At 31.9% G+C, this 16,782-nt stretch overlaps 1 protein-coding gene and 1 long non-coding RNA gene across 3 annotated transcripts; both read left to right on the top strand.

The window, feature by feature from the left end:
* The first annotated feature begins 2,950 nt into the window (after positions 1–2,950).
* LOC128189233 (uncharacterized) lies at positions 2,951–6,701 on the top strand. Of its 2 annotated transcripts, XM_052860762.1 has the most exons (5): positions 2,951–3,270; positions 3,367–3,410; positions 4,183–4,314; positions 5,092–5,172; positions 5,455–6,701. In XM_052860762.1, exons 1-5 carry the CDS (start codon positions 3,170–3,172, stop codon positions 5,994–5,996), a joined length of 900 nt encoding a protein of 299 aa, XP_052716722.1. In that variant the 5' UTR covers positions 2,951–3,169; the 3' UTR covers positions 5,997–6,701. The 2 variants fall into 2 exon arrangements, with proteins under 2 accessions (XP_052716722.1, XP_052716723.1); XM_052860763.1 differs by lacking the exon at positions 3,367–3,410.
* A 1,656-nt stretch (positions 6,702–8,357) lies between these two features.
* On the top strand, positions 8,358–12,667 carry LOC128190359 (uncharacterized). The gene is made up of 5 exons (XR_008244348.1): positions 8,358–8,492; positions 8,605–8,648; positions 9,494–9,640; positions 11,096–11,182; positions 11,361–12,667. It is a non-coding gene; the product is annotated as an uncharacterized LOC128190359 (long non-coding RNA).
* Positions 12,668–16,782: the final 4,115 nt, after the last annotated feature.

A 16,782-nucleotide genomic window follows, 5' to 3' on the forward strand; every position in this document is an offset into this window, starting at 1 on the left:
GGGGGGGGGGGGGGGCTATCGACAACCCTCCCCCCCCATTCCCCAAAATCCTTATCCGTGGGGGGGGGGGGGGGGGAGGGGTATTGTTTTTGTATAAATTTCAACCATCAACCAACCCACTCGTTCAACTTTATATTTTCTATACTATAGTATGTAAATTGAAAAATGTTTGTTACGAGAAAAAGGTATCTGCTACGCCAGTACATGCCTGCGTTATAAAATAATGCAGTGTACGTTTTTTATTTAATATGCTCGCTGACCTCTTTGCAGGAAAACGCTTTTCAATATTTTTCTCATAACTATTTAAACAAGAGCTTGGACTTTTAATAGTTGTGTCAAACAGCAATGTGACGTAGGCCTGTCTAATTCATTGCTAGCCACTCAGCCATGGGCCTTGGCTCTTTGAAATCAACAAGATAGATCTGGCTTTTGAGCTAAGACTACGCAATCGGTGCATATTTCGCTTGAAACCAGCGCCATTTTTATCTTTTAAAGAAATAGCTTGTTATGTCCTACCGAAAGTCCAAGGTCTTAATGATAGAAGAAAAATAGCGAACTGTATATGGATAAATCGACAATTTTATAAGCTTTCAAGAAAAGCAAAGGTTTATCACAAACCTATCAAATGAAGACCCAAATACTCATGCATTTTCAACCCTGAGTACTGTTAATTTAGCTTCCTAATTTTCAGCGCAGACCAAACTTCAAGATAGTTTGTGTTTTACGATGTATTCATGATGTTCTAAAAACATATTTATACAATGTTTCGATATTTCTATCAGTACATCTTGGCATATTTAGCTTATATTTCATAGAAGGCATAAAGTATTTCATGCTACATCTCAAATTTTTGAGATGTAACCCCTACTTGTTTTACTTTTAAATGAGACATTAAATGTATGTTTATCTGTATGCAAAGTTTTGGAAAGATGATATTACTATAATTTTTTTAATTTACGTTATAATTTGAGTACTGCAAAATTTTGTAACATCTGTTGTTGTGTTCATTATGTACTGGCCTTTGAAGCCACCAGTAAAGCAAGAAGTTAAAAACTTTGACTTAGATTTTACTTTTATAGTCACTATATGTGTTCAACTTCATACTGTATTAAAATCATAACTAAATAATAGTTCAAACTATAAACATTTGTTTGATTTCAGGAAAATTATCAATTTTGTTTGGGCCCATATATTTCCAAAAATGGCATGGGTCACAAATTAAATAAATGAACATTTTAGATTCCCATCTTTATATCCAAGTGGTTTCCCCGGATGATTGACATTACTACTATTTCATGTGCGAACCTCCTTAAAATTTTTTTTGCCTAATCATATAGCTTTAACTTCCCACAGCATCTGAAACTAATTTTCCACTGTATTTGTCTGTGATAACATTACAAATCAATTGTGAAGCCTAAAATCCATTAATTTCATAAAAAAAAATGAGCAACACAAAATGGATGTGTCTTATATAATAAAAAACCGGTATTCGCCGCGAAGATAAAATGGTGGCTTTAATTTATGTTGTTTAAAGTGTAAAAATTGGAAATAATATAAATATAAGTAATAAGGAGCATGAGCATCGGAGCGTGGTCAATAGATATAACTATTTTTATAACTGTATATCAATAACTATATAGATTTAACTATTGTTTTTCAAGTTATAAAAATATCAGTCGATATCATATAGTTTTTAAAATAACTTACATGAAATAGTAAATATTTCATGATATAAACATTTTTATAATATATAATCTGTCATTGTTTCATACGATATGATTTGTCGAAGTAATTTGAATCACATTATAAAACTAAAATCCAATTATATTCTGCGATACCAATAAAAAATTCATATTTATATTCAATATTTATATCTTAATTTCATGTACAATCGTGAAAGAAGACACAGAAGATGAATGGCTGTACTGTCATGGCGTTATTATTGATACGTATGGTAAATATCCTCAATTGGCATTTGGTAGCCAACAGTTCAATGTCAATTCAATGATAATGAGCCATGAATTGTTTGTAACCATGGAAGGAGAACAGCAGTTAACCAGCGATGGCTTCTATAGCAAATCTGTATCCCTTGCAAGGATCGACGCACGGATAAAGCGATGACGTAGAGGAAACTGGATTCTTATCTGAAATCATAAAAATAAACCAACACCAACAAGGAGAAAGGAGACAACATTTGTTAAAAGCCAAGATAGTGATAAGACTTGGGTAACTTATCCTTATAGTATAAATTAGCATCTAATACATAAAGTAAGTGAATTAAGGATTAAAAAGAGGAAATGCTATTGTTGACATGCGCAAGTGTATTCTTCTTCGATAAATGGAACTTACCAACAAGGGTAGTAAGTCTCGAATGGCTGCATTGTCAAGGCTTTATTATTGCTACATATGGTATAACTATTTGATAATTAAACACAGTTGAATACGAATTACACAAAATATACGAGCAAATCTGAGATTTCAATGCAATTGACAAAAAGATGTATGACGCCGATCCTCAACTGGCATTCGATAGCGAAAACTAGTGTAAACAAGGGGTGCATTGATCCATATTTCAATATTGGTGGTCTTAGCTTCCTTAGTTTTAGGCTTAATAATTATTTAGCCGTAAATAACAAAAACAAAAAAGGATTTTGTTAAATTATAGTTTTTAGCCAAACATACCACATCTAAAAATTTCAATTAAAACAGAAAACAAAAACGGAAGTAGGACAAAAAAAATATATATATATAAATTCAATCATATATTGACAGGAAGTTTTGTTTACACAAGGAAAACAAATTTTGCAATTTGGAACATTTATCATAAGATGAAAAATTAAAAGCCAGATATTAATAACCTGACAAATAATAACCTGAACCATGACAACAACGAGTATGGTGTTCGTATTTTTTTGTATCACAACTCTGCTACTCGGATCGGGCCGGTTCGCAATTTTTTGCATATGAAACAGAGACACATTAAGACAATCCGAAATGGACACGGGGAAAACACAAGCTTGCACAGGTTTCGCGAAATCATTCAATCTCCTCAAAAATTTACCCTATTTCCGTGAATAACATATTTATAAAGGGGAAACTAACACTTTATGCATTAGTATGAGTATTACATGAATCAATAATCAACATTGTTACGGCGAATTTGGTCGAGATGAAAAAGTATGTCTGGTTTGTTTGCTTCTTGTTTGATTTGTGTTTTGCAGAGAATGGAGCTGGATGCTGTGGAAATATAGGTGTCGATGGCCTTTGTAGGTCAGTGATTTTGCCGTTTCGAGATCCCCTAAAATGTTTCTCTCAAACAATCTATGTGTTTCAATTTTAACTTTTCGTATCTAACTTTCCTTTCAGTAAATGCTGCCAGAATTATTACAATTCTGACGGATTGTGCAAAGGTTAGTCGATACATCTTATATATTGATTTAAGATTATTGTCAAGTATCGTTTTTTTATTTGGAATAATTTTCACGAAAACTTTGCACAAAGTGCATTATTAGCGCAAAGCATTGTTACCATCTGAAAGATGTTATCCGTTATATATAAATCAAAATCAACAGATTTGTATAAAACGTTAGTTCCTTCATTTAGTCATTGCCTAATCTGTAATACATGTATGAACAGATAATACTAGTATATGAGTCCTTTAATGAATTATAAGGGATAATTGAGGACGGGGCATCGTAAGCATCTTGTTTGACACATTAAATAAACCCATTGTATATGTATTGGATTGTCATTTAATAGCGGAAGTATTTTCTTTGATTTTCATCAACTCAATCTTTTAACACTTATTTGGATCATAAAACAGCACTAAAATATGTTACGATTCAATACTTTATTAATTTGTTTTTTATCATAATTTGCTAATCAAGAATAAATAACGATAAATAATAAGGAAGTTTTTAATGTCATAATTTAATGTAACCAAGCGTATTCTTTCTATAAAAAAGAACTTTGAAATAATAGCACTAATAATAGTAGCAACCTCCACCCGATAATAAACCGAATAAATCAGAACAAATGATTGAACTAAAAGAAAGTATTGTCGAATCCCCACCAACTTAATATTTGTATATGTTGAAATTGAATTTTGTTTATGTTAAACATGATTCCTCTATTTGTCGTAGTTGTACGGTCTTAAGCAATTAGATTTTTCCTTTAATACAGTATGTCCGATTGGGTTTTTTGGTGACAAGTGCGACACAGAGTGTGCATACCCATGGTATGGAGTGCAATGTGGGTTTAAATGTGAATGTACCGATCCTGACTGCCACCCAGCTCTTGGATGCCAAAACAAGGGTTAGATATTTTACTCTTCTTATCATTTACATTACGTTTGAGATGTCAGAAGATAAATATTCAACTTTTAAATTAATCATGTCTAAGTACCCATTACTACGTTTAACAACATCAACTTATAAGATAAGATTTTTTGCCATTTAAATGATAATAATATATGTAGCCCCTCTACAGAAACAATATGAATTTTGTATGAAATCCTTGTTAGAGGAACGCGTTTTGCATTTCACACGCCAAAAGAGTAAGTGTGAGAGTTCCGTGTTTGTAAAGCAGTGTCATTGAACATGTAGTGGCACGGTGAAGCTTTTACTACAAAAAATATATAAAAAACAACAGTTTATTATATTTTCTATTTAGAACTGTATATTTATGATAGCCAAAAGAAGATTATTCAGATTTATAATTAAAATTAAAATATACATGATAAACCACTGTAGCTAATGCAATGGATATTTATTCAAAAGTTATCTCATTTTAATTTCATTTTTATCGGAAATGTCAATTAATTTTCAAAATTATTAGAAGTGACAAACATAGATCATTAGTCAACTTCAGAATTCTTGATATACTTTTATGCAAAAAATGACTATATAGATCGCGTAATCACAATCATTACAGATTTGACATTTCTTTAATTGTAATTATAATTTAGTGAAATTGAGTAGATTGTAGACCGTACTAAGTATTTCACCAGTCAAAACTATAATGCTAAATGTTTGACTTAAAAATAACAAACAGGAATTCAGCCTTGTTACGACTTTCATGTCTCATTTGCAGGTTTTAGAGAAACATCGACGGGAGATCTGCAAAAGAGAACATCATATATTACACAGAGCTATCGACAGAGAACAACAAATAGTAAATATATATTTGTTCAGCAATCAAGTACAAAAATAAAGTCGATTGGTACATGTGCCTTGTCTTTTAAATCTAAAACGTTTCCTGCCATAGAAAATAGTGGATCTGTTGGTATTGGTAACTTTTTGACGAGCTCAGCTTTTTGCAGAACACTTTAAAGCACAATGATTGAATAGAAAAAAATGTTTAAAATATGTACTTTTGGAAAATAACAACAGCCAAAACTCGATTTAAAAGTACTAGTAAGATAAGTCATGTTTATCAAATTCCTTTTTTTTTTAGGTAGAAGAATCATCGCCGAGACTACTTTAAGTTCTTTAGAAAAACAAGTGAATTCTACTGTTGCACGACACGTAACACCAATATATACAGATAAACCTACTTCAGCAGTCCATGGAAATGACCAGACTTCTACCGAAGCGCTCTGGTTGGTGTCTGTCGTGAAAATCCTTGGATATACCCTCGGAGTTAGCCTTTTGGTAATTCTGGGACTGGTTTGTCTCTTCATATGTAAAAGAAGACGAGAAGGCGCGATAGGTAAATTGCTAAATATTTCACAAGCTGAACATGAATTAAGGCTTCAGCAAAATGTGGACGGTGTAGCAGACATCGCTAGGAACAGCATGAACGGTTCTTCACTTTATCAAGGTCTCTCAGAGATTTCTCATCTAAGACGAGCAGACGACAAAGGCAGGAAGGAATCGGTCGGTAAATCCACAAACACGTACATGGAGCCGATATCACGAGAAGGAGTTGACACCGAGACGTCCGTTGACAACCCATCTTATATTGATGTAACCTTAACAGACGGTGTTCAATCATAAGCTTTGATGTGTAAGGCTCCAGAAAACTTTTACATGAATGACGCTTAATTACTATTCTGTGGTTGTTGTCGTAAACTATGACTACGTATTATGATATTTAAGAATGGAATCTGAGACAGTAAGGTTAATTTGATAAATATAGATTTGGAAAATATAAAAAAAGAGAAAATTACACCTCAGACTGGAGCAGAAATGTTTCATTGGCACTGGTATATTTATCTTGCACAGTAGGGTTTGTTTGTTTTTTAACAATATAAGGAGAGACATAAATAGCAGAGATTGGCAACTGATCGAAATCTCGCGAAATCTCGCGTTCCCTATTGTAAAATATTCCTATTTTAAATCAGTATATCTTTCTAATAAACAAATGATTATATCGAAATATAAACAGCTAAACCCTATTACCGAAACATTCAAAATATTATATTTTCATGAGTTTATGTCTAATAAATTAAACAATATAAAAATGAGTTTTAGGAGGCAGTTGGCTACCCAGCGTCCGAGAATTCGTCGATGTTTTAAAGCTGGCCTATATATTTTCTATATATCAATCTTATTTTTCAATTTTTTGTCTCAAAAACGTCTAAAACCTGTGTATTTTTCATGAAAAAATATACCTGTACTTTTGGTTTAAGATCATTATCTCAGGTTATTAATATGTAGTTCGCAAAGTAAGATTGGTCTAGTAACATTTTTTCAAAGAAAAAAGACAAGAAAACACTCTTATGGCGGAGTTGGCAATCTCTGTTATTTATATCTCTAATATAAGTGATATTTATTAATTTGCATTTTAATATATGTAGTAAATATGAACACATACAGAACTTATTCCAACATACAATTTAACAAACATGTTTCATGATATGTTTTATGCAACAAAATTGGTAGTCCCATTGTGTGTTTTAAATAACATAGTGTACATGTATCGAGGTAAATCGTAATATTTATGACATGTTTTTAAGAAATAAAAAGAACAATTGCCATATTGTAGGCTTTTGGAATTTAAAGATTTATAAAGTAGTGAATAAAAATTCAGTACCAAGCAGACTACTGGGCTGACTGGTTGTGACTATTTAGAAACTATATTATCCTTCAGAAAAAAAGCTCTTAAGAAAAATATAAGAATATATTAAAATTTAAATTTTTTAAATTGTATGGACTAACCAATTATGGCTTATGGCTTGAGAAGATACTATTCAATATTCTAAGTTGGGTCTGATTGGTAATTTGTTGACCTCTTGATATATGATGTGTGTATATGTTATAATCTTTGTTTTTTAAACCAAATATCTACCCATACCGTATTATTATTGCTTGGATTCTATGCAGTTTTGAATTATTTTTTTAAAACGTCTGTGACAAGGAACATTCTTCTATATTAGATGCATATACTGCCTGTTACGGGAAATAAATAAAACATGTTAATTTACATTTTTATTGTTTATTTGTTCCTCGAGAGAATATAGAGGATATATTTAGACACGTATGTAATGAAAGTTGAAAAAAAAACCCATGACCAATGTTGACATACAGGAGAGAGAGAGAGAGAGAGAGAGAGAGAGAGAGAGAGAGAGAGAGAGAGAGAGAGAAAGAACTTCTAAATTTGAAATAAATCACTTCTGTTTCCATTGTAATTCGATTTTATAGTTTATTTAGTTAACTGTTTGTAGGTATTTCAGCCACGTTTTATTAAACAATTGCCTCTTTTTTCAATAAATGACAATATTTTTACACTTCCTGTATTTTATTGTCTTGATTATGTTAACAGTATGGGAACAAACACGTTTCAATGTTGCTTCGGTCGGTTAAAAGAAATATATTTAATCTGTAGGACTGAACCACATATTATACTTGTTAAGATTGTATAATCGCCTTCTTTAAATCGTGTTAAGTAAAAAAGAGTTCTTAACCTGAATATCAAGTTTAAAGGTACTTGCGTCTAAATTAATTTATCCTAGGTACTAGAACACGTGTTATATGTTTTGCTTTTATATATTTGAACCTGTGGCCATTGCCTACTATTTGTAGCGAATAACCTGTAGAACAGGTATTCAAGTTAAGCACGATGTTCACTCATTCGAAGGCTTTTCTTTGATCATGGTAAGGGAATGAATACAACCACCCTTACTTATGTTAAAGTTTGGTTTAAAAGTGTTAATATTTCATATATTAAGGGAAAAAACCAGTCACGAGCTTGCACGGACGTCGGAAATACACCCATATATATATATATATATATATATATATATATATATATATATATATATATATATATATATATATATATATATATATATATTCGTAGGAAATTCGTTCATGATATCCGTTTGCACCATGAACTGTTTATTTTTGTTTGTTCATGAGCAACGTAAATCTATAATTTACACAAACATCTAAGTCAACGATGAAGAAGTTTGTCTGGTTGATTGGTTTGTTGCTTGATTTGTGTGATGCAGCCAACTTTGGATGCTGTGGTATAAAAGAAGGAGTTTGCATGTAGGTATATTATTGGGCGAGGAAAATGAACATCTCAAAGATGCCAAAATACATCTAAGTATATGTACCATCATATATAAAACTACTTTTTAATTTTTTTTTAACGTTTTAGAAAATGTTGTCAAAGTTATCACATGGACAATGGAAAATGTCAAGGTAAAAGTATTTAAATTTAATACATTCATGCCATTGTATGATTTTTTTTTTATAGCTGAATTTGATTAATTGTAACATTTTCAAGAACATAATTGAATTTCAAAATACTTGCACAGATATTTTTAACGTCTGAGTAATTGTTTCCGTGGTTTCAATTAAATACATATATAATATTACGACCAATGTTGCTAGAAACTTCTAAATAGTTCACTTAACAAATAATTAAAAGTGTTTTTGCTTGCAATTACTTCTAACCATTGAACATGGATCAAACATGTACTCAATTCAAATCAAAAGCATTTAATAATCGAAGTCAATTAATCATTAATAGTTTAAATTAATATGTATCTGACACTGAAGGGTTCGGAACGATTTTGATTCATCATATAAATCAGGTAAAATTCGTCTTTAAAATGATCATGGGTATGCAATAAACAGAATTCAGTATATTGTCTGTATCCACTAAATTTTCTTTTTACATCAAACTTGTCCTTTCTGCCCTTCATTAAATTTTAACAATGGAATTTTGAAGAAAATCACTTGTGTAATAAGATATAAATAAGATAAGAAATAAGATATTCTTCATTTCTCCAAAACAAATGGAGAACATTATTATCATTCGATAAAAGTACTTAACCATACTGAAATATAAATGGACAAACCTAATTTCCATTAGATTTGAAATATGCCACATTACATGGAGTACCACAACACCAGCATTTATAACTACCTTGTGAATATATTTTCAAGCGATGTAACACAATTATTAAATTATACTTGAATACTGGCATTGTGACGTTGTGTTTAAAAGAAATGTTTTCACGGTAGTATTTTCTCTGTTATAGAATGTCCACCAGGGTATTCCGGTGACAAATGCAATATAAAGTGTGTTTATCCTTGATATGGAAGACTATGTGGATCCTCTTGCAGCAATGATCCCAACAACTGTTCCAGAGATGACTGCCATCCTGCTCTGGGATGTCAAAGCCATGGTAATATTTCCTGAATATATTATATACATATATTTACATTTTCCAGTGTCTTTGCCTGTGATAACACTACGTATCGATTTTGCACTATATAACCCATAATACAAATGTCGCCAAATTGAGGCGCCAGCGGGGTTTGCTTATTTATATTTAATCGTACGATGGCTAAAAATGATATAAATATAAGAAATAAGGAATCATTCTTTGAATATTATGAGGTGATAATTTCGGTCTTGGCATCATCAAATCTATCATAAAGCCCTTCGGGCTTTATTGGATTTGATCACGCCTTGACCAAAATTATCACCTCATAATACTCAAAGAATGATTCCTTATTCCTTATTTTAAACGTCAACGTTGCATCTTAACTAACCATAGCAACAAAAAGAACCTTTGTCCGTCGATATTGATTTCTCTCTGAAATAATACTAGGTTTTTACCCATAGTTATGAAGGTGCTTTTTCATACTTGTTATTTACGAGTTTGTTTAATTGGGCAAGTCAGAAAAGAGAAATTTGAATGTTTTCTTTTAAATGATGAAACTTATTCCTGCAAGATGACATAACACATCGACAGACCTGTACCTTATATAGGAAAAAGTGATATAAGTAGATATGAGTCTAGAGTTCACCATAATTCTTCACTTTTACAATAAAAACCTTAGTGTTGTATAGAGTCATTTTGCCTTTTCCTTCGGTGTTGGAATGGAAAATTCCATTTTCTATACTTAATTACCTAATGCAATCGAATTTCCAAAACTCAAAAAAAATAAAATAAATAAAATAAAATAAAAAACTAGTATTTACAATCTGAGGAAATATATTGATCCAAGCTGCAAAGTAAAATATATCAATACAACACTGGGAAGCGGTTAAAAATACTGTCATTTTAACAGATGAACGGTACATAACTGTACTATTTCTTTGGAAATACAGATTTTACACAAATTTATTCAATTTTCAATACAAAGACCATACAAAACTAAAATCAATTCAATGCAAAAGTTTGATAAAATACATGTGCAGTTGTATGACATATTTAGAATAGATTTAAAAATCATTAAACTAAGGACACACTTATCGATTTTCAAAATGTTCCTCATAATATTGAATACTTTTTAAGCCAGGTCATTGTGTGATTTGTTGATAAGTGTAAGATTTCGATATCAATAAAATATAAGTTATATGTTATGTTATATGAGCTATAAGAAAGTAAACAAAAGCTTATCAATAATAGGTTTACTAAGTGTAATTGGTTGATTTGTTTGGTCCAATTAGTAGAATTTTAGCATCCCTGAAAAATCAGGATACGTAAACCCATGGCCAATGATCCTAATCATGTAATTTGTTTTTATATATCGCATAGCATTGACCATCATTTAGTATTTAACCTCATGGGCCAGGTCAACAAATATTGATGAAAGTGCAGTATACATTTAGATTAACTTCACGTTTGTAGGCCTTCAAACTTCAACGACACTTAACAAAGACTCGCAAGTGGGAACTTCAGAATTTATTCAAAGACATAGGGAAGAGACAATAAATGGTAAATTTATGCTAAAAGTATAACATTTTGACAAATTGTACTTCGTCTTTGATGGCTTGAAATTCTATTCAGTTGAATCAGTATTTTGAAAAAGTGAGTTTAAAAGATTGAAAATAACACAAAATGCATTTTTGAGTATTTTTTATATACTTTTATACTATATGCCTTTTATTTTCAGGTAGCGGACTTTTCACTAACATGCCCATAGGTTCTTCAAGAAAACAGACCAACCATGTTGTAACAAGACCAATGGCTACTATATATATTAATACATCAGCCAGAGAAGTCCTTGGGACGCGTTGTAATTCCAAAGACTCACTCTTGTCGGCCTCTATCGTAAAATCACTCGGATATACCCTCGCAATGAGCTTTCTTGTCATTTTGGGACTAATTTGTCTCTTGATTTTAAAGAGAAGACGTGGCAGCTTGTCTGGCAAATCAATGACTGTTTCACAACCAAGTGAACAGGAGTTCAGATTGTTAAGTGCCAGATCCCACCAAAATGTTGACCGTGGTTTAGTTGCTAGTAGCAACAGCATCAACAATCCTCCAGTTTATCAAGATCACTCTAAGATTGTCCGATTAAGTGAAGCAGACAGCATGGGTGAAACGGAGTCTGTTAGAGAATCCAGAAACACAATCGTGTATATGCATAAGGGATGCTTATCTGTCCAAAACACTGATCATACAACATCTGTAGACAACCCATATTATGATGAAATAGGTTCAAATGAGGCTTGAAGGAAAATTCTTAACTGTAGGTCTAACACTTACTTGCGCTGTGACAAAGGCAATACAAATTCATAAATGACTAGACTTTGACCCGTGCGTGCACGGGTTGACATTGCGTATCGTACATTTACGAAATAGGTACATCGACACACCTAATTATTGACATTTACATAACAAAGCTATATATAAGCCTACAATAATGCTATTAATTTCAATACACTTTCCTAAGTTGAATACTCTGTGTCTCGGGAAAGGCCCTCACCACAGTTATAATGCCTCCCTTATAACCGTAATGAAGCAGAAAATTGCAGAATCGCTCCGGAACGAATTTGGAGACAGTTAATGAGGTTGCCTTGAAAATGACAGTCAAATTCATAACAACAAACCTTTCTGAGACTGCAAATACCTTTCAACTAAAAATTTTAATCCATAGAATGGAAGAATTCAACACCTTTTCACCAACGTAGACGTATTTTCTTTGTAAAACTGGGTCCATATGACATTATTCATTTTTACGATAAAACATATTCTATCTTAACTCTCCTAACAAATGTAATGTAACTTTTTTGCATGTAATCAAATATTTTTTGTCATCACGAAGACAAAAGTAAGTACTTAGTTGAAATGCATATTTGTTATTTTATACTTTCTCTCATAAGAAATCATTAATATATATGAACAGAATGTATAACAAAAGTCCAATAAAAATTTACCAGTATTTGTATTATCATTTCTGAGTTTATTCATGCAGATGTGATATTGTGGAAACAGAAACTAAAGATCCCGTTAGCGTGAATGTATTGCGCAAGCGCAAGATTGTTATATCCAAAAAATCCAGGTGATTTCCGGGATTTTTTGAGGAATTTTCGTTGATTGTTAATTAGCGAAGCTTAACTGAGAAAAAATAAATACAAATTGGTAATCTTCAAGTACCAATGATCTTTAAAATATATAAAACAAAAGACAGTATTCTTCCGAATTCTCGGTATTAAAGACCAAAAATTCGAGTCTATTATTTTAATATAGTAGTATAGATATGTGTGAAAAATGGGTTTGGTATTATTCACGTCATTTCACTATAAAGTTTGTCCATTATTAGATAGACACTGATATAGTACATACGTATATATGTTTGAAAAATTCACCTTCCTATCTTGTTAAAGGGGCATCGTCACGAATTTGGTCAATTTTTTTTTGTTTTAATTATCTACAATGCTTTTAAATGCATTTCAAATGATAAAAAAAGAAAAAAAGAAGCGAGTCAGTCGTTTACATAGGTTTAATATACCAGTAAAAATCTTATTAAAGCTGGTTCGTCTATCTTCTTATTCATTTTGAACATAAATAAACATTTCCTAGCATTTAACTCATTCAACATAGGTCTAAAATTGGAATTTTTACTTCAATATTCAAAATGTAAACAAAAGCTTTGTTTACATAGCAAAAAATTGTAAGCTCCGTAACTAGCTTATTAAGAATACCTTACTGAAGCATTGTAAGCATTAAAATTGAAAAAATAATTTGAACCAAAATCGTGACCATGTCCCTTTAAATAAAAGCTCTACATTGTGCTGAATTCCGTTTATCATTATGGTCATTTACGCTTCAAGTTGATAACTCGTTTTTTCTTTGTGTACATTTGTCAAACAATACACTTTTGCATAAATATTTTTCCATTTCACCACTTACCTTTACTTAAATGATGAATCTTTTGAATATCAATACAATGATTCAAAGAGACAACCTGACTCTCTTTACAAAGTGTTCATTACAGAACAGGAAGTAAGTACAAGTAAGTACAAGTATTACAAAGAATCATACACCTGCTTATGGAGATTATGTCTCTCAGCTTATTCGTTATGCAAGAGCATGCTCTTAACACAAACCATTTATCAAACAAAACATGCTAATTACAAACAAGTTGTTGGAACAAGAATATCAAAATCCTCGATTAAAATCATCTAAACGAAAGTTTTAGGGTCGATACAATGGCCTTGTCAGCAAGTACAGTGTTTCATTAGGATACATGCTGACTGACGTTTTTTTTAATACTTGTTAGACCATTATTTATACACCGAACTGACTACGGTTTCTTCCGTATTTCATGATCTTGACAAAGAGCACCTGGCGGGTGCGACCGGTGTTGTATAGCAGTTTTTCCCCATTGTAGCTTATCCCCATGGAAAACCTACTGGAAAAACTATATAGTGGCCCTTCCCCCTGGGGGGAAAAGCTACTATATAGTAGCTTTTCCCCCATAGTAGGGTTTTCCCTTACGTTTTTGGTTCAGAATTTATAAAAAAAAATTACGGAAACCCAACAAGGATTTAAATCAATGTTTCTGTACAGGTTAAGTTTCGTTTTGCCGATTTATTAATTTTATAGACAATGCCTAAAATTGTGTGTAATGGAATTAGATACTTACACAGAACTTCATTTAGGTAATTTTATTGAAAAAGTATTTGGTTTTACAAGATATACACTTATATGCATAACTCTGTGTTCTGAATTTGTAAATGAAATGTTTTGAGAATTTTTTATATAAATCTAACAGTCCGTCTGTCTGTTTGTGCAAATTCTGTCCAGGCTCACCCTCTGTTCTAGAGAATTTTTGGAAGAACTGAATGATCGCTCATGAAGTAACAGTGTGTTCAGACCTTAGCCACTTTTCAATAAAGCGTCCGTAATAAGTATAGACGAAAAGTGTTCGCTGCATAGATGTTGCTGCGTCCCAATATAACTATACATAAAGAGAGTACAGTGCATACAGCTGCATGCGTCCAATTAGAGACTACGTGATATTTTTGTTTATTTCCTTGATTTTTAAAGATCTAATTATTTTGCAATTTTATTCAACAGAACTACATCATTAAAAAATACATTGACTCATACATTTCTTTATTATATAGTTGAAAATTACGTTCAATTCAGTCTTTTCTTTTTGAATTTACGAACAAAAAATTTACAAAAGGTTCACGGGTAAATTCATTATTTTTCAAAATATTCATAAGACTAATATAATAAATAATTAGATAATTAACTAAATAAAATCTTATTAAAAAAAAATAAAAAATAAATAACCAACAAAAGCGCCTTTGATATACGACTTTTTTTTTTACTTGCCAATCGATTAGAAGAACCATATTTCAAAAAATAAAATAAGCCAGCTCATAACAAAAAAATGTGTTAATTTTCTAATTTTCAGTTACCATTGTTTAAATGTTCGAAGAAATAATATGGTAAACAAGTAAATCTTTATTGCAAAAATCTGAAATAAATAGTATGATAAGATTTTTAGGTTAGTGAATCGTATATCTTGTTTTACATGGTATTGTTTTCAAAATTGTATATTTCTAAATCTCGTGCAAAATAAAAAGCGAAAAAAATTAGCACACAGTGAATGATAATATATACAAAAGATTAGTTTAGACTCCATTTTACATTTTCCGAAGAAACCAGCAAAGATACCGACTTTGTTCTGGTTTTGAAGCCATTTCATTTTTTTTTAAATTGTTTACATCATAAAAACTTGCGTTTCGTAAAATAATGTGCTTAAAAACATGAACATGAATATGCGTGACTCAAAAACAAAATTGTAAATACTAACTTTACACATGCTTTAATACATAATCAATTATAATACCCCTTACCCATGATTTAGATCCCCACTAATCGAAGTAAAACATTTCAGTTTCTCAATCGTATCATTGCACCCTATTACTCGTTTGATATTTAGAAGTAGAAATATATAACTATATTTAAGATCGCCAATTCTAACAGTATAAGTTTAAAATTTATAGCCTTTTGGACGAAGGGGGTAATATATTTCCACTTCTTTTTCCTTCCTCTACAAAATTAAGCCAAGACTGGTCAGTTAGTTTCCTTGGAGGAATTGATACATAGATGATAATACATGGCAAAATTAAAGATCCAAGCCGGCGTATTTTCACTCAAATGTATTCTGATATGCTCTGTGAAAAATGTCCATGTCATAACGTCAAAGTCAAAACTGTAGATAAGCACCGATTAGAGTAAAAAAAATTCGAGATATTCCGAAATTCGAATAAAAGGTATCCCAAAAAGGTGTAACAGAATGTGAAATGAATGGTGATGACACAGGAATGTTATGAAGGAGCGTGCCTTTGTTCATATCAGAATGAAAAACCTCATGTATTTTTTTACTATGTATTAATAAATGTCACTATTATCTTTTATTATGAGAAATTATTATCATATCAGTTATTGCAAATTATTGCCACGAATGGTCCGCCATAACCATAACCGGAATGTAAAAAAGGGGGAAAATCTGCCATAGGCGTCGGAACCGGGGGGAGGGGGGGCTAGGGGGGGGGGGGGGGCTATGCAAAGTTAGACCTAACCATTTGGGACATAGCATCATAAAGGGTTCAGCCCCCCCCCCCCCCCCCTTTTTCTCGCAGCAAAGATAATTGTTCCTTAATTTACCTTGAAAGATTGAGAAGTTGGAGTCATAGGCATATTAGCCAAGCCCCCCCCCCCCCCCCCCCCCCGGATTAGGAATTTCATGATTTGGGGGAAAGAAAATTTGGTAGGTAAGATATTTTTGGGGGGAAGTATAGGTATACTCCCCCCCCCCCTTCCACGGATTAGGATTTCCATGATTTTGGGAATTAATAGGTTTTTTTTTAGGATTAGTCTAGCCCCCCACTTTCAATTTGCTTCCGACGCCAGTGTCTACTATATAGTACGCTTTCCGTGGGGGTAATCTGGCTATTAAAAGGGGGAAAACCCACTATATAGTCAGCTTTCCGTGGCGGGAAAAACTGCTATATTGCTATTTTTCCAGGGGAAAAAATGCTATATAGCCTTTTTTCCGGGGGGAAAGATGG

Source organism: Crassostrea angulata, chromosome 6 (genome assembly GCF_025612915.1).
Source record: "Crassostrea angulata isolate pt1a10 chromosome 6, ASM2561291v2, whole genome shotgun sequence".
Classification (NCBI taxonomy): domain Eukaryota; kingdom Metazoa; phylum Mollusca; class Bivalvia; order Ostreida; family Ostreidae; genus Magallana; species Magallana angulata.

What these genes read in the sequence shown, in the direction of transcription:
- LOC128189233 (XM_052860762.1), top strand. Translation starts at nt 3,170, where the DNA reads ATGAAAAAGTATGTCTGGTTTGTTTGCTTCTTGTTTGATTTGTGTTTT. An exon ending in TCTTGGATGCCAAAACAAGG is followed by an intron (nt 4,315 to 5,091) that starts GTTAGATATTTT and finishes TCTCATTTGCAG; the next exon opens with GTTTTAGAGAAACATCGACG. An exon ending in TCGACAGAGAACAACAAATA is followed by an intron (nt 5,173 to 5,454) that starts GTAAATATATAT and finishes TTTTTTTTTTAG; the next exon opens with GTAGAAGAATCATCGCCGAG.